Here is a 22,738-nt window from a genome sequence, read left to right as displayed (position 1 = left end):
GACAGGGAAACACGCGCATTTTTTATCTCCGAATATTCTTTAAAAATATTTATAATAAAAAAATCAAACATTACATATTATGTAAGACAATAAAATTTATATTAATAAAAAAAAGTTCGTGAGAATATTTGGGAACTGAATCACGTCATTATCGTACATACCTACATCGTGTATGAGCTTATTAATAAAATTATTATGCTTCAAATAGAGGTACGAGGTGACTTAAAATACTAGAATAAAAGATAATATTATTAAATAATATTTACCACCACATGATTTCACATTTTTTGTTATTAAATTCGTGAATTACTTTATGATAACGTGAATGGGCAAATTTCTAAAAGACCGTTTTCCATATATTTCCTTGGTTTATGTAATATAAATTATGCGAGATCTGACAAGAAAGATAGTTTTCAGTACCTACGGTAGGTACCTACTTTAGAAGAATATTGGATATGTTTCTGGACTCTAGGGAGCCGTAATTAGGAAAGGCAAAAGCTAGATACTGTTAAGCAACAGGCGACATCTTATTTTTTTTGGTATAACAAATATGGTTTTAGATGAAAATTGCAAAAACAAATTAATTAGAAATCTTTGGTGTAACATAGGTACTTAATGTAAACTTCTGAATACGTGTGAAAATAGTTTAAAATTCTTAATTTATGATATGAATTTGGCGCACTAGCTATACATGGTTTGCTATTATAGGTACGTTCTACAAAATTGACAGCTGACACAAAATGGTAGGAATGATTGAGGTAGGAAATACACAGGATACAAAGGTATGTATAGGAATATATAGATTTCCTTCGGGAGATTCTCCCGAATGTCTGCACTTGAGTCGACTATTATCAAAGGCGGCAATCTGACTTTTGGACAATGATTGGTAAATCAGAAAAACGAATTATTGACTTTGTATTCCATTGGCAGTCACAAAACTCTTCAGAACGACATCTTAGATAAATAACAGGTTAACTATTAACCTTTATTTAATGCAGGTTTTGAACCGTATTCTTTGAAGGAGACGATTATATTCAAATAAATCTGTATTGACATATCAATAATTTTTTTTGGCCAAATGCACAGATTGCCACCTTTGATAATAGACGACTCACTTATAAAAGTTATTTCTACTTTGACAATGTCCTTTCACAAATTCACAATACAATTGGCATTTATATAAAATGGTATTCGAAAATCTATTTGGCACCAAGAGGTCAGGTGTGCAAGTGATGTATGTACAAGAAAAGCGGTCTTTGTAATTATTTATTTTAATTTCATATAAACTTGACATGCATAAATTTAAATATTTTATTTACCTGCGCAGCTCGCAAAGGACTTTCTTAGCACAATAATAACATTACCATGTTTTTTTCTATTTGCTTTAGTCCCTCAGGAACTAAACAAAGTTCATCCATTTAATTCATTATGAATATAAAAAAAAAATATCTAAACAATCATTCATCTTGTGTTAAACTTGAACAAAGATATCCTTACTAGAACTACAATATCAGAAAATATTTTTTTTTAATTTCATCTAAGTAAATTTACTACAATACGTAATATGATTAAAATATAATTTAAATTTTACACGAAAATCGTTCAAATCTACCTTAAAAGTTATTTTTCAATAGTAAGTAATCTAAACATTTAAAAAAGTTATCAATGGTGCATATTCAGTTAAATCAATGTTGAAAATTAACGAATATTAATTAAATTGTGATAATACAGAAGAGAACATTAATTATGTTAAGTTTAATGCTTAGCAACAGATAATCATCAAACAAGAGCTAGGTATTAATAAAACATCTACTTACCTATCTAATTTAAAATTCAAAACAACAATATTTTATGTTCTTAATAAAATGGTACTTTGTTAAATAAATATTTTTAAATTGTAATAGAGTTTTGTAAATACATTTGATGATGAAAATTTTAAAAATTTTATTTATCATATCATTCACATCATTCATCACACATTTATTTAAGTAAGTTTATAACATTTGATATTTAATCACAAATGCTTAAATTATGATGCAAAATTAATTCTTTGACATATTTTAATTAAGTTATTTACCCGTACCGGCCTCAATTATTCATTCAATTACTCATATATTCCTTAAAAATCAAATTTTAAATTAAATAGTTTTGTTTCATGTTCATTACAAAAATCACCCTATCACGCAATCATCATAGTAAATAATTGTCCCCAGTTACACTGTTTAGTTTTTTCTAGTACCAATACATTATTATTAAACTTTATTTTGTTAATGAATTTGTAAGTAAAATAAGTTACATAATCAATTATTATATAGTTCGATTATAGGGAAATATTTTATGAATAAATCAAGGGCTTACAAATTTATAAACTTTAATTAGGTATTTAACATGTACCTGAATGTTTGTTGCTTATGTATCAATTTTGTTTTTAAATACTTTTGATCATTTCATGAAGAGTAGTCTGAAGACACTTAAAGGTTTAAGTAATAAATTGATTACATAAGTATTTTTAAAATATGATACTCAACTACTGAGATTCATTTTATAATTGTAATTCGATCAGCTGCTATATTAATAATTACGTAAGAGAGACAATGATAACAGGTGGTACTTAACTTACAACAGAACTTAAAAATCACACACCACTTTGCTTCTGGGTAGTCGTCTAAAAACTACTAGTGCAGGAAAATGGACATAAGTTGCATAGGATATAAACAAACGTTATAGTTTAAAATAGTATAGTAAATATTGCTAATAAATAAATTAGGTAATAAAAATTGATTTACATATTATTTAAACAACAACAGTCAACAAAAATTGTAGTTATATAATGTTCATTATTATAGATTTCTCATTTAGATACTCGCCGATTACAGACGAATAGGCACAAATGCGAGTGTGTTTACAACAAAAATGTTTGTATTTAGTATTCGCCATCACTCAGCGCGGTGTCAGTTTTTTGGCACGAATCAAAGGATCGGTCCGTGATCATGCGCGGTACCTATTTAAATATTCGTCATTGGTCAGTTGCCTTGTCAATTTTGTTGTAAGCGATTTATTGTTGCAATTGATTGATATGCTCATCAGGGACAATGTCGGCTTCTAAAGGAAAAATAATTTTTCAAATCGGTCCAGTAGTTTCGGAGCCTATTCGAAACAAACAAACAAACAAATCTTTCCTCTTTATAATATTAGTATAGATTTAAAAATGGGATCATAAAGTCAATGCCGTTTTTTTTTTGCGAGGCAAAGCCGTAGCGTAAGGTCGCAATCTATTTGTTTTCACTGAACATAGCAGCGTAGGTAGCGGCTTGGCTCTGTCCCAGACATTGCTGAAGTCCATGGGCGACGGCAATCACTCACCATCAGGTGGGCCGTACGCTCGTCTGCCTAAAAGGGCAATAAACAAAAATAGACTAATATATAAACCAGTCTTTACCTGGTCATTATTCAGATTGGCGCATATTACTGGTGGTTGTTAAAATCGTAGCCACAATGACCAGATCAAATGCTGAATAAATTTAAAGGTAAAATGAGATTACATCCTGTTATCATCTCAGTTGATTTACATCCACAGATTACAGATTCGAGATTAGTATTCATTAATAGTAACATTAAATAATCGTTAGTAATTTATTTGTTTAAAATTTATTTATTTAAATGAGATCACTTCACTGCACTTTCACAGTCAATTGCTCCAGCAGCGGAGCAATTTCAGGATACTTTCATGCAAAAAATTCCGTTTTACTCGCCATGTCGAATTCGGACTCCTCCATCTTGTACATCTCGATTAGCTAAAATGAATGTTCAGTTTTATTTAACGTAAATAACTCGGATGAATGTTTTAGAAAAATATAGTGTTTTTATTTATTAAAATATAGTGTTTTAGTTAGAAAAATATAGTTTAAGCTTCCCAAAATTTCTTCTCAATTACGTTTTGGACGCAAGTATGTAGTTGTGTTTGCGAGAATAGTTTCTTTTGAGAAATAAGGGCGGATTGCTTATTTGAATTCATTGGTTCATCTAACCAAGTAGTAAATCGGATTTTCTAAATTGGAGATTTTCACACTTTTTTATTATTTTTTTGCGGCCCTACGTACGTCCTCTCTTGAACATAAGCCTCCCCCAAGGTTCGCCACAATAACTGGTCTTGGGCTGCCTGCATCATTCATTTCACACATAAGATAACTTACATTATCAACATCTTTTGACAGTTCTTCCATCTGCTTCTCGTGTGTCGCCTTCAAGTTGTCCTTCTCGCGATTTTGTTTCTTAGTGTGACTCTGAAATATTAAAATTATATTATAGTTCCATTGCATTGCCGTCTGTGTGGTGCGCCGTTTTTTTTTTATTGCTTAGATGTGTGGATGAGCTCAGAGCCCACCTAATCTTAAGTGGTCACTGGAGCCCATAGACATCTACAACTTAAATGCGCCACCCACCTTGAGATATAAGTTCTAAGTTACAACGGCTGCCCTATCCTTCAGACCGAAACGCATTACTGCTTCACGGCAGAAATAGGCAGGGCGGTGGTACCTACCCGCGCGGACTCACAAGAGGTCCTACCACCAATAAAATTATTATTTAATGGCCAAAATGTCAGGCATTCAGAAGAATGGCAAATAAACAACTGATTATATTATTAAGTTCTCAATAAATCGATCACTGAATCATTATTTATATTCATCATTAATGATTAAATTTGAAAAGCACTGAATTCGTTAAATTTTAATAAGTAAGTATATGTTAGGATCTTTATTTTTTGCTGCCAACATAATGATGCACGAAACTTAATGAGTAATCGTTGCGCATTAGTATAATATAGTATATCGCACCTTTAGAATTATAGAGACCCAACCAAAAAAAAGTCTTTTTTGGAAAACATCGAATAAAGTTTTCGAACCGAAAAAATGTAAAGGAAGGGGACGGAGTGAAAGAGACCGATGGATAAGTTTGTCTCTCTTATAAGCTAATTTTTGTCATTTGATTATTAAGAGTCGCTGGAAAGAGTCGTTCTAGGTCAATTTTTGAATTAAAGTCGAAATCCAAAATTTCGAAATGGTTTCTATGTGGGGTTATAGTTAGTTCGACGTTTAGTCCGGCCCCTAATGACGACGCAGTGAAATTCAGTTGAGCTTTGAAAGATTTGAGTAGTAATTTTGGTAAAAAATTGTCGCATTAACCACATGCATACCAACCAGTCTTTCGTCCATAAACTTCTTTGTGTTGTTTTGTTTTTTCTCCCTGAGTCGTCTATCTTTTTCTTGTTTGGTCTTCAAGGTTTTGTCGTTGGCGACCTCTTTGCTGGTCTCCATACTGATTCTGGCCTGACGAGCGTTCATCTCTTTCAGCTCCCTATGAATTTGTTTGACCCAATATGAATGATTGTTGAAATGTATTATTGTAACAGCTATTAACGCCATATTATTCTTTATTTGACGTAAAACCAAAATATATAATTAATTTTCGTGTGTGGCTACTACAATTTTAAATTTCTGAAGCAATTTCGATCAGGTTCGTTATATTAGAATTTAATTTAAGTGCAATAATTTAAGATGATTGTCATCAGATGCGAAAAACATGCACGAAGGCATTAATGTGTTTTAGACGAAGACTATTAAAAACTGAATTAAAAGACCCTTTTTATTGTTTATTTTTTATTTTTTATTGCTTAGATGGGTGGATGTGCTCACAGCCCACCTGGTGTTAAGTGGTTATTGGAGCCCATAGACGTCTACAACGTAAATGCGCCACCCACCTTGAGACATAAGTTCTAAGGTCTTAGTTATAGTTACAACGGCTGCCCCGCCCCACCCATCAAACCGAAACGTATTACTGCTTCACGGTAGAAATAGGCAGGGAGGTGGTACCTACCCGCGCGGACTCTAAAGAGGTCCTTACCACCAGTAATTACGCAAATTATAATTTGACGGGTTTTTTTTTTGCCCTTGTAGTCAGACGAGCATACGGCCCACCGGATGGTGAGTGGTTACCGTCGCCCATGGACCTCAGCAATGCCAGGGGCAGAGCCAAGCCGCTGCCTACCGCTAGATGATTTCATATCTTCAGCCTCACCTCTCATGCTTGGCTTCGAGGCGTTTGACTTGAGCCTGTTGTGTCTGCTCCATCATTTTCTTCAGCAGTTCCCGTTGTTCGTTTAGGCGGTTCCTGGTGTTGGTCCACTCTTCCACTCGGTGCTTGGCCACCAGCTCACTCCACGCCGTCGACTGCTCGTTGACCATCTTGCGGAAGGCCGGATCAGTGCTCAGCTGCTCCTTGCTGTAACATTTAATTTGTTTATTTCATAGTAAATTTGGAAGTCGTCGTGGCCTGAAGGATAAGACGTCCGGTGCATTCGTGTTGAGCGATGCACCGATGTTCGAATCCCAGGCGGGTATCAATTTTTCTAATGAAATACCTACGTACTCAACAAATGTTCACGATTGACTTCCACGGTGAAGAGGAATAGCATCGTGTAATAAAAATCAAACCCGCAAAAATTTTAATTTGCGTACTTACTGGTGGTAGGGTAGGACCCCTTGTGAGTCCGCGCGGGTGGGTACCACCGCCCTGCCTATTTCTGCCGTGAAGCAGTAATGCGTTTCGGTCTGAGGGGTAGGACAGCTGTTGTACTTATACTGAGATCTAAGAACTTATATCTCAAGGTGGGTGGTGCATTTACGTTGTAGATGTTACCACTTAACACCAGGTAGGCTGTGAGCTAGTCCATCGATCTAAGCAATAAAAAAATATTGTTTTATTGAAAAAAAATATCTATACTACATTGTCATATACGGATATTCACAATTACCTTAGCCATTTCTGCCAAGAAACAGGGACGTTATTCCGTTTTTATTAATAGGTAATGCATATTTCGACCTCGTGATTAAAGGGAACACTATTGAACGACGTTCACGTAGCTGATGTTAGTGTTTAACCTCAGTTTCACTAGAGGTTAGCAAAGCAGCTATTAATTTTAACCAAAAAAATTGAGTATAATTTACTAACTTCTTTCCCTTTATCATCTTCTCAAGTGCAGTGCATTGTTGCTTCTGCAATGCCATCTTCTCTTTGGCATGTCGCTTCCTCATCGCGTCCAGGTCTTTCTGCTGTTTCCTGCCGGTCTTTAGGAAGCCCTTCTCTTGGCGCAAGGACTCCACTGTTATAGGTTCGAAGACGATGGGAGGCTCTGTAGGATTATCGAAAATGATAAAACCTATTTTAGACATTGTACAAGACGATTTCGTAAAACATTATGATATTAATTTTCAATCATTAAAAAAACCTATGCGAGTTTCAATTTAGATTTATTTTGTATTGTGCCGTGTACGATACTCGTAGTATCTACCGGAAAATCGTAAACTTTCTGGATAAAATATAATCATATTAAAAGACAATTATTCTCAACAAACGAAAGGGAAAAATCTAAAAGTCTTCGACTTAATTCACAATTACGCGTCACAATCATTTTTTTTTTAAAATAGGAACCAACAAAACATTACTTTAGCAAAATGTCAAATAAAAATGAATAAATAAATGATACTTATGATTACTTTTATAATTCTTCAAGATTTTCTGACGTTTAATCATATCTAGGAATTCACCGCAAAACACTTGCGACGCGTTGATCAACTAAGTACAGCGCTCGAACATTACCTTGTCATAATACCAAACGTACTGAAATCTTCGTCTAAACATACAGTTTCTTTAAAAATAACACGATACGAATATTCTTTTTTTTTTTGTAAATCTAAACTATTTTCAGTTGCGTGTTTTTCTTGATTATTTAGTATCGATGTGAAGCTGTTTTAGACATATCAAACGAGACGTATCTATATCACAAGAGCCAAGCGTTTTACAAAACTATTTTTTTTTATATTTCAATCTTTGACTATTTAACGTTGGTCTGTTTGTGAAAATTATTTGTTAATGGCTTAGTAGAAAACGTTAGTTGTAATTTTCTTCATTTAAGTGTATGTTGTAATAGGTGATTTTTGCATTCTAAAATATGAAAAATTTAATGTAAGTCTTATCAAGCGTTGATTATACGTGAACTTAAATGAGAGGTCATTTATTAAATTAAAGTAAATTCATTTAAGAAATGTTGCTTTAAATCTGTTAGTCTGCACAGGTCCGCACCCCCACCCTGCCTATTTGCGGCGTAAAGTAGTTTCGGTTTGAAGGGTGGGGCAGCCGTTGTAACTATAAACTTGAGATTTAGAACTCATGATTCAAGGTGGGGGGCGGCATTTACGTTTTTGATGTCTATAGGCTCCGGGAACTACTAGACGCTAGGTGGGCTGTAAGCTCGTTCACCCATATAAGAAATAAAAAAAACTTTAAAAAATGGTTATAATACTCGTAATATGCGAATTGAACGCCTAAATCAGAACATCATGTTGTTTTGACAGCCCTACCGGTAAGCGAGATAATTTTAAAATTTTTGTAAAACATTGTATTCAATGACAGCGAGTTATGCTTACATCGGGTATTATTCATGATGTTTACCCACAATTTATATCGACGTGAAGCGTTTTAAATAGAAAAGTGGAAATGTAACAACGCCCACGGATCGTGTATCAGAAAAGCGTAGAAGGGAGTGTGGCCTGACTTCTGTGTTATTTGTAACTAAGCCGTGATTTATCTAAGAAGGTATTTCTATATATAAAGACAATAGACAAAGACGTAATGTCAGAAAATCTTAGATAGACCTAATGTACATAAATACGGACCGTGGTCCTGCATCATAAATACGGATTAATTCTTTTTTACAATACTTTTCATATGATTAAAACTAGTATTATGGTATATAACTAGTCAGGTCATAAGTATTGTCACACAGTAAAAACTTTTCTTTTAGAATGCTGGCCACAAAAAAGTTTATTGAATTCGAATTTCGAATTGTTCATGAATATAAAAATGTATACTTTTAGAATTTTACTCATTTTTAAATATAGAGTGGACGCTTAAAGAAGACCGTGTTGCAGTTATTGCGTTGCATCGTTGCGGCTACGCGCCAATTCAAATTTTTAACATACTGAAAAATTTGAATATAACCAAAAGATTCGTTTATCGTACCATCAAGCGATACAATGAAGACTCTAGTGTAGATGACAGGTCAAGAAGTGGTCGCCCTCGGTCTGTTAGGACTCCAGCAGTGATAAAAGCTGTGAAGGCGCGAATTCAAAGAAATCCCAAACGTAAGCAGAAACTGTTGGCCCTTCAGATGGGGTTAAGCAGAACCACGGTGAAAAGGGTGCTAAATGAAGACTTAGGGCTTCGGGCTATCGAAGAAAAACAGGACATCGTTTGAATGCTCGTCTAATGGACCTGAGACTGAAGAGATGCCGCGCTTTGTTGAAGCGGTACGCGGGAAAAAAAATCTTTACAAAAATCTTTAAAAAAAATTTTACCGTAGAAAAGAGCTACAACAAACAAAATGATAAGGTGTATGCACACAGTAGTGAAGAAGCGAGCAACCGTATTCCGCGTGTCCAACGAGGTCATTTTCCATCCTCGCTCATGGTATGGTTGGGAGTTTCTTATTGGGGCTTAACAGAGGTACATTTTTGTGAGAAAGGTGTAAAAACGAATGCAGTTGTGTATCAAAATACAGTCCTGACGAACCTTGTGGAACCTGTTTCTCATACCATGTTCAATAACAGGCACTGGGTATTCCAACAAGATTCGGCGTTAGCTCATAGAGCGAAGAGCACACAAGACTGGTTGGCGGCGCGTGAAATCGACTTCATCCGGCACGAAGACTGGCCCTCCTCCAGTCCAGATTTGAATCCGTTAGATTACAAGATATGGCAACACTTGGAGGAAAAGGCGTGCTCAAAGCCTCATCCCAATTTGGAGTCACTCAAGACATCCTTGATTAAGGCAGCCGCCGATATTGACATGGACCTCGTTCGTGCTGCGATAGACGACTGGCCGCGCAGATTGAAGGCCTGTATTCAAAATCACGGAGGTCATTTTGAATAAACTTTAGTGTCATAAGAATCTATGTTTTGTTAAGTTCATTTTGGTATATGAATGGTTACATAATGAATAAACTTGTTTCAATTATTTTACATTAAACATGGAACAGAATTTATGACCTGACTAGGTATAATCTTGCGTTTTTTATTGTCATTAGATTATTTCCGATATTGCGAATACTTTACAGTTTTCGTGATCACAGACAACCGACTTGAGGAAAACGAAGGAAATACAAATTTTCCTCATTTCTAAAAGTTTGGTATATGATGATAAAAAACGCTGTTAGTCGGTAAAGGGCATGTGAGTCGCAGTCGTGGGAGAGTTTATATTTCCACCATCTCTTGCGAGCTAACAAATATGCTATGTGACATAAAAAATTGCGAAGACCATTAACACAAAGCCGCTCTTAGCAATATTGTAATATGGCAATCCATCAGACCTGAATCTGAGAATGCTAGTAGCAGTAGTAATAGCTACGATACGGTAGTAGATTAATATTCCATCAGTGGTAGTAATTAGTGGGTAAATACGGGGCTGGAATATAATGTACTCGAAGCTAAGATTATGCTGTTATAAGTGAGTAAAAGGGGCTAAAGGTCATGTACCTACTGGTACATCAGATGATCAATAACCCGGCAGCCTCCTGTCAGTGCACGAGCCTCTGACCTTATACGAATTCTATGCGTTAACATGTTGTTTAACTGAATACGACGAATGTCTAACAGTTAAGAGTAACGCCATCTATCGCCGAAGGATCTAATAGCACCTAGAACGCTCGAGAAGTACAACGTCATCTATTGTCAGATAACGGAAACACAACGGAACATTCAACACTAGTAATGTGTGGAATGTTCTCCATAATTCTAGCGATGTGGTATCGGCTATAAAAGCGTTGCAGAGATGGCAAGCAGTCAGTTAGTAATTGGAACTACTCGAAACGAAACAGCGAGCGGATCACCTGAAGCTAGGTGGAAGAAGCGAATTGAGAGTTTAAAAGTGTTTGTGAAGTGTTTTAACTGTTCTAAGTGCTAATACAGTATTAATTTGTAATTGGGTAGAATTTTAATTTATCCCGAACTAAATTAATCTTGATAGAAGATAATTTGCGGATATGTAGGCCCAGATAGCAGAGCAGACAGATACGACCATCTGGCCTATTTAAAGTGCGAAGCTGTCCTATATTTCCATTTGAAGGATGGGACAGCCTTTAAGTAATACAATTGAAATTCAGTCCTCGCCTCTCAAGTTGGATGGGAGGTATGCACAATGTGACGTCTACGCCCTCCGGAAACTTAACATCATGTGATCCGTGAGCTTTTGCACTGGGCAATAAATAAAAAAAGCTTCGGAGAAAGTCTCTGGTACAGCATCACCAACTGCTACGCGATGAAAAATAGTTATAATAAACTTTTATGTAGTCACAGCCTGATCGGGACCTATTATTTAAATATACGTAAAACCTAAATGAAATTGAGCCAAGAGTCAACTGACCTTCTTTCTTCTCTTCCAGCTGCACTCTTTTTTCAGGTCCCCCAGCTTCAATGCCCATCTGCTGCATGTCTTCGGAACGTTTCTTGAACGCACGCGGGTCTGAGAGAGCGTCCATGAAATCTATATGAGAAAATCGAATGAGTAAATTATTTTGAGCAAAATTTCCTTAGAAATGATGTAACCGGTACTAGTATTTACTTCTATTTGTTTCTCAAAGAACACTTAATTTTATTATTTAACATTCTGTAATAGATCTCAAGCTGGATTAGGGTTGCCGAGAATTGGAGGGGCTTATGTCCAGTAGTGTACTGCTATAGGCTGACGATGAATATAACTCAAAACCTCAGAAAGTATAGTGAGCTCATAGGGGTAGGTCCTCCTCCTCGCGTCGTTTTCCTCATCACTAAGGGTCGGGACTCCCCCGCTGCATCAGTTTCTCCCGAACGATTTCCCTCCATCTGCTGCGATCCTTAGCTTCATGAAGGGCATTGTGCAAGTTGATGTTTAGAGAAGATCATATTTGGTCCGACCATCTCGTGGGACTGCGTCCTCTGGGACGTTTGCCTTTCGTGTCACCATCAGCTGTTCTAGATTGTGACCCTCTTTAGGAGCAATATGTCCGAAGAATTCCAGCACCCTACGAAGGCATGTAGTGGAAAGTCTAGTTTTGATATTAAACTCTCTCAGAATAGACACGTTGGTGGGAAAGGCGGTCCATGGAATCTGTAGCATTATTCTCCAGCTCTACATTTCAAAGGCTTCTATTCGGTCTCTGTCGGCCTTCAAAGGGGTAGGTAGGTACGACCATTATTACATAAAAAATTATAATACAACTTCAAATGACTTGCCAGCAAAACCGTCAGGGACGTATATCTTGAGTTCGATGTTGCAGAACAACATGGGCAGCGACATAGGGAAGTTCGCTTCGGTCCTGAGCGAGATGTGCCTGTAGCCGGCTTGGAGCCCGTCCAGGGGCAGGATCCTCTGGCCCAGGAGCTTGCCGTTCTCATCGTAAACACCGAAACGGAGGACGGCCAGGTCCGGAAGCACGACCTGGGGAGAAGTAAACGTTGAAAAGTCGTCGTGGCCTAAAAGATAAGACGTCTGGTGCATTCGTGCTGAGTGATGCACCGGTGTTCGAATCTCAGGCGGGTACCAATTTTTCTAATGAAATACGTACTCAACAAATGTTCATGATTGACTTCCACGGTGAAGAAATAACATCAACCACTTGATACCGGATCAATCTGGTGGTGAACTAGTTCACAAAACATCACATCCATACCTTCTTATTAAAGGCTAAATAGACCACTAATAGTCCACTGAGTTTCTGGCCAGATATTCACAGTGCGTCGCCATTCCGATCCGGCGGTAGATTCTGCGAAGCACTGCTCTTACTAGGGCTAGTGTTTAAATTCTCTTGGGTTGAGCCCGTGAGTTCGCCTACCCGTCGATGCGTAGCTGGAATAGCCCCTAAAGCTACAAGCTACCAGCGAAAGTAGGAACAATGACCGATTAATACGTGAAATAATCTGGGGTGTTACTAATCACATCATACTTTTTTTTTCCTTTTTTTTTTAATGCTTAGATGGGTGGACGAGCTCACAGTCCACCTGGTATTAAGTGGTTACTGGAGCCCATGGACGTCTACAACGTAAATGCTGCCATCCACCTTGAGATATAAGTTCTAAATTCTCAGTATTGTTACAACGGCTACCCCACTCTTCAAACCGAAACGCATTACTGCTTCACGGCAGAATTAGGCAGAATGGTGGTACCTACCCGTGCGTACTCACAAGCTGTTTTACCACCAGTAAAAAAGCATGTTGAGAAGTACGTAATGGCACATGGCAAGTAGCGATTTGAATAGTCAGTTCGCAAGTGTAGTGGTCAATTCCCTTACCTTCCTAAACAAGAAAGGCTCTTCGTTGTAAACGGGGTTCAGTCCGTTAGCAGGTACCATCCTCGTGCGGAATTCCTTGCGGATCGTGTCTGACGGTAGACCGTACATATCCACTTCAACGTAGGTCCCGATCTTCTTGTCTGACAGAAACTGACCAGCTATGACCTGTAGAAGCAGTTTTTGTTATCCAATTATTTTGTTGCATATAGGGGCACGCTTTTTTAGTACAGTATTTAAATTCATATAAAAATTGTAATTCGCTTTGTTACTTCTATAAATGTAATTCTTCATTTATCCTTTATTTCACATTATGTGAGATCGGCGCAGCATTATTTCCTCTATTTTCCATTCAGGCCTATCATACTTCAGCTCTGCACTCACACCATTTTCTTGCATTTCCTCTTTCACATAGTCCATACAAGTATTTTTATTGCGCCCTCTACTCACCGTCGCTAGAAAATTAACTGTAATTATTATGTTTCTTATTTTTGTGCTTATTCTAAATCACTTTTATAGGAAGTGAACACCAACAAAGATTTCCCATTGAGTGGCTGAGATTGTTTTTGGATTCGAATTGTCAATTTCGGATGGTCGGCCATCCGAAAGTTATTGAATGGAATTTGTGTATTTGAAAACTTTTGACGAGTAACCAATCGGTTCCCAAAAGTTCGAATGAAGGAAAAAGATGAAGAGGATTATTGTCATGAAGCACTTCACCTGGACACTGCACTGAGCAGCGATGACGCCATCGACTGGCGCGTCGGCGAAAGGATCGAAGCTACGGTCCGCGCGCCGCATGAAGTCCGGCTTCAACAGGTATCCGCAGTTCCCGTTGTACTCGAACTTGCCCTGATTCAGCTGCATTGGCAAGTCTGACGTTTGGAAGTTTAGCGACACCATTTGACATCCGGCGTTCCAGAATACCTGTCAATATTTATTACGATCAGTTATGAGTATTGACGGACTCACAGCCCACTTTGGACGCGTCCACAATTTGAATAGAACAGCAGCACGTCGAAGCAGAACATTCATGACGGTGGTATTCATTTAAGTTACCACAGAAGACAGGCCCAAAATATTAGAAGTTCTAGAGAATACTTATTGTGCGATAATCATATGGCTTTGTGAACGGTGGTGGTGGATTGTGTTTTACGAAAGAGCAACCGGATGATGGACCCAGCGCGGTGTCCTGGGGTTATCAGTTGGCGGCGTCGTTTAGGCGGATTAGTCCTCCGACTCAGAGGCCCGACGGTCATAGCGCTAGTGCGGCGTCGGACAGGGCGTGGAGAGATTCGCCCTGCATAAAACGCGTCATATTGCCACTTCCCTGATTCTCCAGAAACTATGACGCGGGTTGTCAAGAAACGGCAGGTAAAGCTACTTTTTCCAAAGAAGACGTCATTCGTAAAATTTTCAACATAATTCGTGGATATTACTTTTGTAATGAATATTATTACTACCTGAGGCATGTAATTAGAGGAGTCAGCACGAGTTCCTTTAGGATAAATTCGAGACATCTGTCGCTTGTTGTAATTCACAAAGTCGATGGCTTGGCTCTTTAGGTAGTTCATGCCGGTCGTCTCAGCGAACGAGGACATGTTGTGGTAAATGTTGCGCTCTGTGAACAACGTTTTATCTAACTGTCGGGCAAAGTCCTACGGTTTCCAAAATAAATAATATTTCAATTCAAAGGTTGGGTTTTAAATTTCGAATAAATGCCTTAGAGCGTGCAAGATTTTTTATTATTATACCTTATAGCGGTAACTTACAAAACAGAAGATATTTGGACTAAAGCCTGAATCGTGCGAACAACTTTTTCAAGATATTTTTGCTTAATAATTAAATAACAAATATCATTTGGATCTCGGTTGTATACCGAGTAATTTCATCCGCTCGGTGAAATTTTTCCTTACGCCCTTAAAAAATGTAAGCATAACAATTCTTGCAGCCTATAGTATGATTCGAAACATTATGTTTTAAGATTTTTCTAAAACACTCATATCTAAGACGAAGTGTATCTATTACTGTATATCTGTAATATATTATAATAAATAATAATGATAGGTGGTCCGATGGCAATACATGTACAATATTGAGTATTGGACGAAAATTGTTTATATGCACAAGTTCGCCATTAACTTCTGACCAGTGAAAAAATGTATGGCTCACCTGAAGTGGTTCAAGTCGCTTATGGACATCGGACATACACTACCTAGCGGTAAAATTAACCTTAAGAACCTACATTATGAAATAAAACTTACTATCTGCTTCTTCGAAGCCCTGGAACTTGATGGGCTGCGCGTAGTTGACCATGGACGAGAGCCATGGATGAACGTTGGTTGTAGAGCCTGTGTACGCAACGGGAGGAGGTGCGTCATCGCCAGCCGATGCTGCTTCGGCTACGATTTCTTCAGGCTGGAAGGAATACCAGCATTTGTAGTTTTGTAATTTTTTTCACTGGATATAGATGAGTTAGCCGATATCCAGGAGCTCATGTGTAGTTGTGAATACGATTTTATTGTTAAAACAGAAAGATTCGCGTTTATACCAGTAAGTATACAGTAAAAACGGAAACCTTAGACCTATATCTTTTTTTTTTTTTTTTTTTTTTTTTTTATTGCTTAGATGGGTGGACGAGCTCACAGCCCACCTGGTGTTAAGTGGTTACTGGAGCCCATAGACATCTACAACGTAAATGCGCCACCCACCTTGAGATATAAGTTCTAAGGTCTCAGTATAGTTACAACGGCTACCCCACCCTTCAAACCGAAACGCATTACTGCTTCACGGCAGAAATAGGCAGGGCGGTGGTACCTACCCGTGCGGACTCACAATAGGTCCTACCACCAGTGATTACGCAAATTATAATTTTGCGGGTTTGATTTTTATTACACGATGTTATTCCTTCACCGTGGAAGTCAATCGTGAACATTTGTTAAGTACGTATTTCATTCGAAAAATTGGTACCCGCCTGCGAGATTCGAACACCGGTGCATCGCAACAACGAATGCACCGAACGTCTTATCCTTTAGGCCACGACGACTTAACGTAGGTGGCGGCATTTACGTTGTAGATGTCTATGGGTTGCGGTAACCATTTAATACCAGGTGGGTCGTGAGCTCGTCTACCCATCTAAACGATAAAAATTTATAATAAGTTGTCTTCAGTAGCGCGCGGACGTAATTAGTGCCAGGGATACAACAAAACCGCTTCGTAACGCTAAGACTAGAGAGTGTGAAGAACTTGAAGAGTCAAAGTCCCTTTAAAGCAGGCTGACCCTTTCGAAAACATTGTGGAGTGAGCTAATTCCATTGTTAAATGATATTAGTCTGTGGCACTCCCGGCAATAATGATGCCCGTATTTCTATTTTGAATAAGCACCGCAGTTCGGGACTTTGTGGCAATGTCAACCGGAGGCACAATAAAAACCGCAAAACCTGAACCGACAATAAAATAATTTCAAGAAATCATAAATTTCAATAAACAAGTTATGAGTTACATTCGAATAGAATGTGCTCCAAGTAACAAATGCCCCATTAAAGATCTTTAATTTGCATCACGGAACAATAACCAGGTTCCCCAGGAATTGTATTTTCGTGGCTGGTGGCGTGACGGTATTTGAAAATGACGATGACGGAAACTCTTCAAACAGTTTCCCATGGAACATTCTTCAACTTTACAAAGTCTATATCTAATAGCATTGAAACGTCTAACTTAGTCAAGGTCCGATTTTCCGAAGGTAAAGGATAGGATGTCTACGTAAATATTAAAAATAATTAGTCTATTAATCTACTCAGTAGGGTTATTGTTATTCTAAAATAAACATGAATAAAATTGTAATGAAATTCTGATTATTTATTGCTGTTCGTTAGTCTCGCTAAAACTCGAGAACGGCTGGGCCGATTTGGCTAATTTTGGTCTTGAATTATTTTTAGAAGTGCAGAGAAGGTTTAAAAGTTAGATAAATATGAAAATGCTCAGAATTAAATAAAAAATAATCATTTTGTTTTCCCTTTGATGTGCCCCCGTCGGACGGATTCCTTTTGTTTGTTTTAAGTTTATTTTGTACAAAAGTTTAGGTCTTTTATTTATCGATTGGGGCACTACGAAGTCTGCTGGGTCAGCTAGTTTTGAATAAAAAATATCTTTGGTTACAAGTAAGGCAAAGTGGTTGTTGATTGTGAATGGGTTGTCTGGTTGTTGGTTGCCGAAGAATGCGTCCTTGTTAGGCATGATCACGGCATGATTATGAAGATTTGCTTTTTAATTTACCTTCTTATCCAGAATGGCAACTGCAGAAGCATCTTCTTTCTCTTCTTCTTCGATGACAAACTGTCCTTGGCGGAACAGCTCTAATTCTTGCTTCTCAACTTCTGGCTTTAGACGTTTGTTCTTAATCATGATCTTGCGTTTGAGGGCTGAAGGCGGAGGTAATGGCACTCCTGGGTCCAACTAAGGGTTGAGAAGACAAAAAAATTTTGCTAATCACGTTTGGCAATTATAAAAATGAGAATCTTAAATAGTAATAGTTTTTGAACGCCGCATTAACCAAGTGATTAATGCCTACGACTTTTGTGCTACGGTACGGATTGGGTCTAGGTTCCACTTTCAATCGCAGTATGGTTCTTGCAATAAATATTTTTCTTTGTGGGATCTAGTTCTTGATTTTGTGTGTCACGTATTTCCGCCATTCATAACATAGAAGAAAATTCAAGGTTCTACCTATTAAATGTGGAATATTTATTGTATGTTGGATTTATTTCTATTCCAAAAGATTTTGATTGACTGTTAGCAGTCTGGCAACAGATGAAATTGTAAATTATTGTAAAATGTCTTAATAAATCCATGAAAAGCAAGTGGGTGATAAAAAAAAGATGTCCATTAAGAAATAAAACTGAAATATGAATTGTAAAGCTTTCAAATATGAGTTAATTTGATTTTACTGTTTCAATTAAATCAATTGCATTAACATTTGTAATGTTTTTTTTCTTTTTCCTACCGGATGATCAGGCAGCGGTTCCTTAAGCAGCAAATCACCCAAGATCTCGTCACAGTATTTGGCCAGCTTGTATTGCTGGGCCTTGCAACAGTGGTTCTCAAATGATAGGATGACTGGGTAGTCTGAAGTCACGAAGGCGGTATCCCTCAGGGCGTATATGACATCTTTGAACAGTATGTCAGTGCACATTGCCATGCCGTGCGTTATGATTGGCTCTTCATCCTCGCCTTTGCCGTCCCAACAGTCTAGCTCTACGCATCTGTGGATAAAGTCATACATAAAATATTACTGGTGGTAGAACTTCTTGTGAGTCCGCAGGGTACACCACCCCGCCTATTTCTGCCATGAAGCAGTAATGCGTTTCGGTTGGAAGGGTAGGTCAACCGTTGTAACTATACTGAGATCTTAGAACTTATATCTCAAGGTGGGTGGCGCATTTACGTTGTAGATGTCTATGGGCTCCAGTAAACACTTAATACCAGGTGGCCTGTGAGCTCGCCCACCCATCTAAGCGGTAAATAAAAAAAAGTAGTGTTAAACTTCGTAGTCGGGTAAAGTTAATGAGACACTGTGGTCAGTTAAGTGATTAAACTATATTCGGATTATAATGATTACAATTAAAATGCAACGTGCTATCGATAGCCCAACAATCCCGAGACTGACTGTTGCTATGTTGTTATATATAAAAGTCGCTTAATAACTAACAAAGCTTAATAATCAACAATCATTAAATAACAACACAGATGCCTGAATCTCGCTTACGACCTTTTAACAACAAGATAAGTTTGCATATATACAAGTTCCGAACAGCAACATTCGGGCCCTAAAGACGTCATTACGGATCCTCCTGATCCATTAACGGTGCTTTTAGGTACCACAAGCACCGGTCACCGTTTCTCGCCGAATCTTCTTAGTGGGTCGCGTTTTCGATCCGGTGGTAGATTCTGCGAAGTACTGCCTCTAGCTAAGGCCAGTGAGCCACGTGAGCTAGGCTACACGATAGGGTAAAGCTGATATAGTCTCTCAAGGCTATCAGCATAGGTAGGCAAAACAATATACATTAATAGGCAATATGGATACATATGTAGTCCCTACAGTACCATTGAGATAATTTAACTGTATTGAAATCGGTATCTCTGGTCAGTCACTAGCTACTTAGTGAGCGTTATTTGCAAATTTCCATTAATCTTGCTAGCAAATTGTAATTTTATTTTGTTGTAATCTCTTGTGGTACGATTTCATGGTATTACGTCGTATAAATTGGACACAATCATTGGTACATCAAGTCAAGGGCATGTCCGATTCGAGTGGGAAAGTATTGATGCGTTAATTTTGACGATCAGTTCGTATACGTCGAATCATTCCACGAAAATAGATCTAACGCAACGGACCGTGAATTAACTATATGAATGTTTAGGAAATTCGTTATTTTAGTGATCTCATTCATGACGCACTAGAAAATTTGGTTATAAAATGTAAAGTTAAGGTTGTATTACCTAAAGAAGTATGAGGATAAGATAAATTTGCGACATAGGTTCATTATCGCCCGTCTGACACTTCCGAATTAACACAATCGTAAACGGTAGGCAGCGGCTTGGCTCTGCCCCTGGCATTGCTGACGTCCATGAGCGACGGTAACCACTCACCATCAGGTGGGCCGTATACTCGTCTGCCTATACGGCAATAAAAAAAAACATAATGGTAGTAGGACCTCTTGTGAGTCCGCACGGGTAGGTACCACCACCCCGCCTATTTCTGCCGTGAAGCAATAATGTGTTTCGGTTTGAAGGGTGGGGTAGCTGTGTAACTATACTGAGACCTTAGAACTTCTGTCTCAAGGTGGGTGGCGGCATTTACGTCGTACATGTTTATAGACTCTGGTAACCACTTAACACCAGGTGGGCTGTGAGCTCGTCCTCCCACCACAGTGGTACCATTAACCTGCCTATCTCTGCGGCGAGGAAATCGGACATTCCAATTTGAAGCCGTTTTACCACTTAAACCTCAACCTCATTTGGAAAGTTGAGCAATAAATAGTATTCATTTTATGTTCTATGGACTGTTAATCACTTAACATCAGCTGGGCTGTAGATATAAAAAATATATAAGAAAAAGTAGAAAAAAAGTTAAGACATTGAAACAAATCTGTCAAAACTAAGTCAACATCTCACAAGATCATACCCCTTCTACATATGTATGATAATTTATGTTCATACAAATGTTACCGCGTCAACACATCGATTACATAGATTACCCCAATAAAGTTATAACAAACTTTTGGCGAGTTTCACGAACTAATCAAAACCAATCAAATAACTTTGTTTATCAATCAGCTATCAATCTTGGATCATTCTAAGCAACCTTATGGCAATTAATAACATTCTTGAAGGTAACCGATGTGGCCTTCGAGATTGTTCTGTTGATTTTCTCGAAAGATATTCCTTTGACAAGAAACGCAAGTTACGTCACGCTAAGCTGCGAAACGATTTGATGACGGGTAATATTTGGAATGACTTGTGAAAATTTCGTATTATTAAAATTTATGGGAAATCGGTGTATCGGAACTTATGTGTCGTAGATATTATCATAATGACAGTAATTTGGACTCAATATAATTTTGACATACCGCAATTTTAGCTAAAATTTTTAAGGAAATGAGTTTTATACTTCGAACGGCCTATGATGAACATGTAGTCTATGAGTTTTTTAGAATTAAACAGCCTCTTTTAGTCCAAAAGAGGGCAAATGTACTCTTTTGGTCTTTTTTTGAAATCAAGCACTTAACTTAAATGATCACATTTAAAATATAATAAATAAATGAAAAACACAACAATAACAATTCATTTTTTTTTATTGCTTAGATGTATGGACGAGCTCACAGCCCACCTGATGTTAAGTGGTTATTGGAGCCCACAGACAACCACAACGTAAATGCGCCACCCACCTTGAGATATAAGTTCTAAGGTCTCAAGTATAGTTACAACGGCTGCCCCACCCTTCAAACCGAAACGCATTACTGCTTCACGGCAGAAATAGGCAGAGTGGTGGTACCCATACGCGCGGACTCACAAGAGGTCCTACCACCAGTACATTACCAAGCCCGATTACCAAGCCTTGGATCTAAATTATATTAAACTAATTCTAAAATTGTTTGTGCTTACCGGCAACCAGCCAACAAGACCTGTCGGTACATCTCCACGGAGCTTTTTCCTCCGAACTGTCGTCCGCTTAGGTACGTGTTGTGCGAGGAGTTGATGTAGTAATGAGCGAGTGGCTGGTCCATGTCCATATAGTTGTCAAGACGGTCGAGGAATACAGGAGCATTCTCGTCCGACATCAAGTAGCGGATCAGACCGTCTTTTGTCAAGCATTCTGCGAAGTTATGGGACTGTGAATGATTTGGTAGATAGCTGGTTACTCTTAATGGGTGAAATGCACAGCAAATCAAACCCGCAAAATTATAATTTGCGTAATTACTGGTGGTAGGACCTCTTGTGAGTACGCACGGGTAGGTACCACCACCCTGCCTATTTCTACCGTGAAGCTGTAATGCCTTTCGGTTTGAAGGGTGGGGCAGCCGTCGTAACTATACTTGAGACTTGAGATTGTCATTATTATTAGGGAGTCCAACGCTCATATAAATATAAGCCTATCCATTAAGTACATGTATTTTCTACATGGATACCATGTTTCAAGTCAATCGGATGCATGGTTCAGTAATTATAATGGAACATCCGTAAAAACCACTGTAGATTTATATATTAGTATAGGTAATGCTAGACGGGACGTGGAGTCTGCTCATGTAAGACAGTGTCTATAAATGAGTAGACAGCAATTTCCATAGACATTGACTTCCCGCCTTAAGATGTGAATTCGTATTGTCAATAAATAATAGATACGGTAAGGGTAGGGCCTGCGAACTTAAACAACAACTTACTGGCATTTTTGGCTTCCTCATTCTGTTCATAAGTCGTGATGATCTCAGCTGCTCTCTTCTCATCGTACAGCGGGTACAGGATCTCGTTGAGTCGAGGATCACGTTGCTTCTCATTCAGGAAGTTCACGAACTGGTCCAAATTTATGCGATCGGATTTGCCTTGAGTTCTGAAAGTAAAAACAAGATTACTTTCATCTTCAGGTAAATAGTTTCCCATTTATCTCGACGACTCATCTGGTGCTCAATGAAGCCGAAAAACTTAGACAAGAAAAAACTATCTCGAGGTGAATCATTAGTTGCAGTTAAATCTATACAAGTTCATTGGAACCCACTGTACTGCGTGATCAAAGCGACAGTATTTGAAATCGTCGTGGCCTAAAGGATAAGACGACTCGTGCATTAGTATCAAGCGATGCGACTAAAC

General features: G+C 38.0%; 1 protein-coding gene across 2 annotated transcripts in view; it reads right to left on the bottom strand.

Moving 5' to 3' along the window:
- Positions 1-1,262: 1,262 nt before the first annotated feature.
- norpA (no receptor potential A) overlaps positions 1,263-22,738 on the bottom strand; it is a 105,995-nt gene continuing 84,519 nt past the window's right edge. For both annotated transcript variants that reach the window (XM_089734543.1, XM_089734542.1), the window contains exons 8-22: positions 22,315-22,481; positions 21,539-21,749; positions 18,378-18,636; positions 17,651-17,830; positions 15,640-15,793; positions 14,839-14,996; positions 14,096-14,302; positions 13,379-13,543; positions 12,324-12,528; positions 11,476-11,595; positions 7,009-7,189; positions 6,076-6,279; positions 5,199-5,355; positions 4,194-4,283; positions 1,263-3,794 (exon numbers count right to left, since the gene is read on the bottom strand). In XM_089734543.1, the coding sequence (XP_089590669.1) occupies positions 3,726-3,794; positions 4,194-4,283; positions 5,199-5,355; positions 6,076-6,279; positions 7,009-7,189; positions 11,476-11,595; positions 12,324-12,528; positions 13,379-13,543; positions 14,096-14,302; positions 14,839-14,996; positions 15,640-15,793; positions 17,651-17,830; positions 18,378-18,636; positions 21,539-21,749; positions 22,315-22,481 (2,527 nt within the window). In that variant the 3' untranslated portion in view covers positions 1,263-3,725. The remainder of the gene's footprint in view (positions 3,795-4,193; positions 4,284-5,198; positions 5,356-6,075; positions 6,280-7,008; positions 7,190-11,475; positions 11,596-12,323; positions 12,529-13,378; positions 13,544-14,095; positions 14,303-14,838; positions 14,997-15,639; positions 15,794-17,650; positions 17,831-18,377; positions 18,637-21,538; positions 21,750-22,314; positions 22,482-22,738) is intronic.

This window comes from Bombyx mandarina, chromosome 18 (assembly GCF_030267445.1).
Source record: "Bombyx mandarina strain Sakado chromosome 18, ASM3026744v2".
NCBI lineage: Eukaryota > Metazoa > Arthropoda > Insecta > Lepidoptera > Bombycidae > Bombyx > Bombyx mandarina.
The sequence above is the reverse complement of the archived record's forward strand: the minus strand, read 5'-3'. Positions and strand labels throughout refer to the sequence as shown.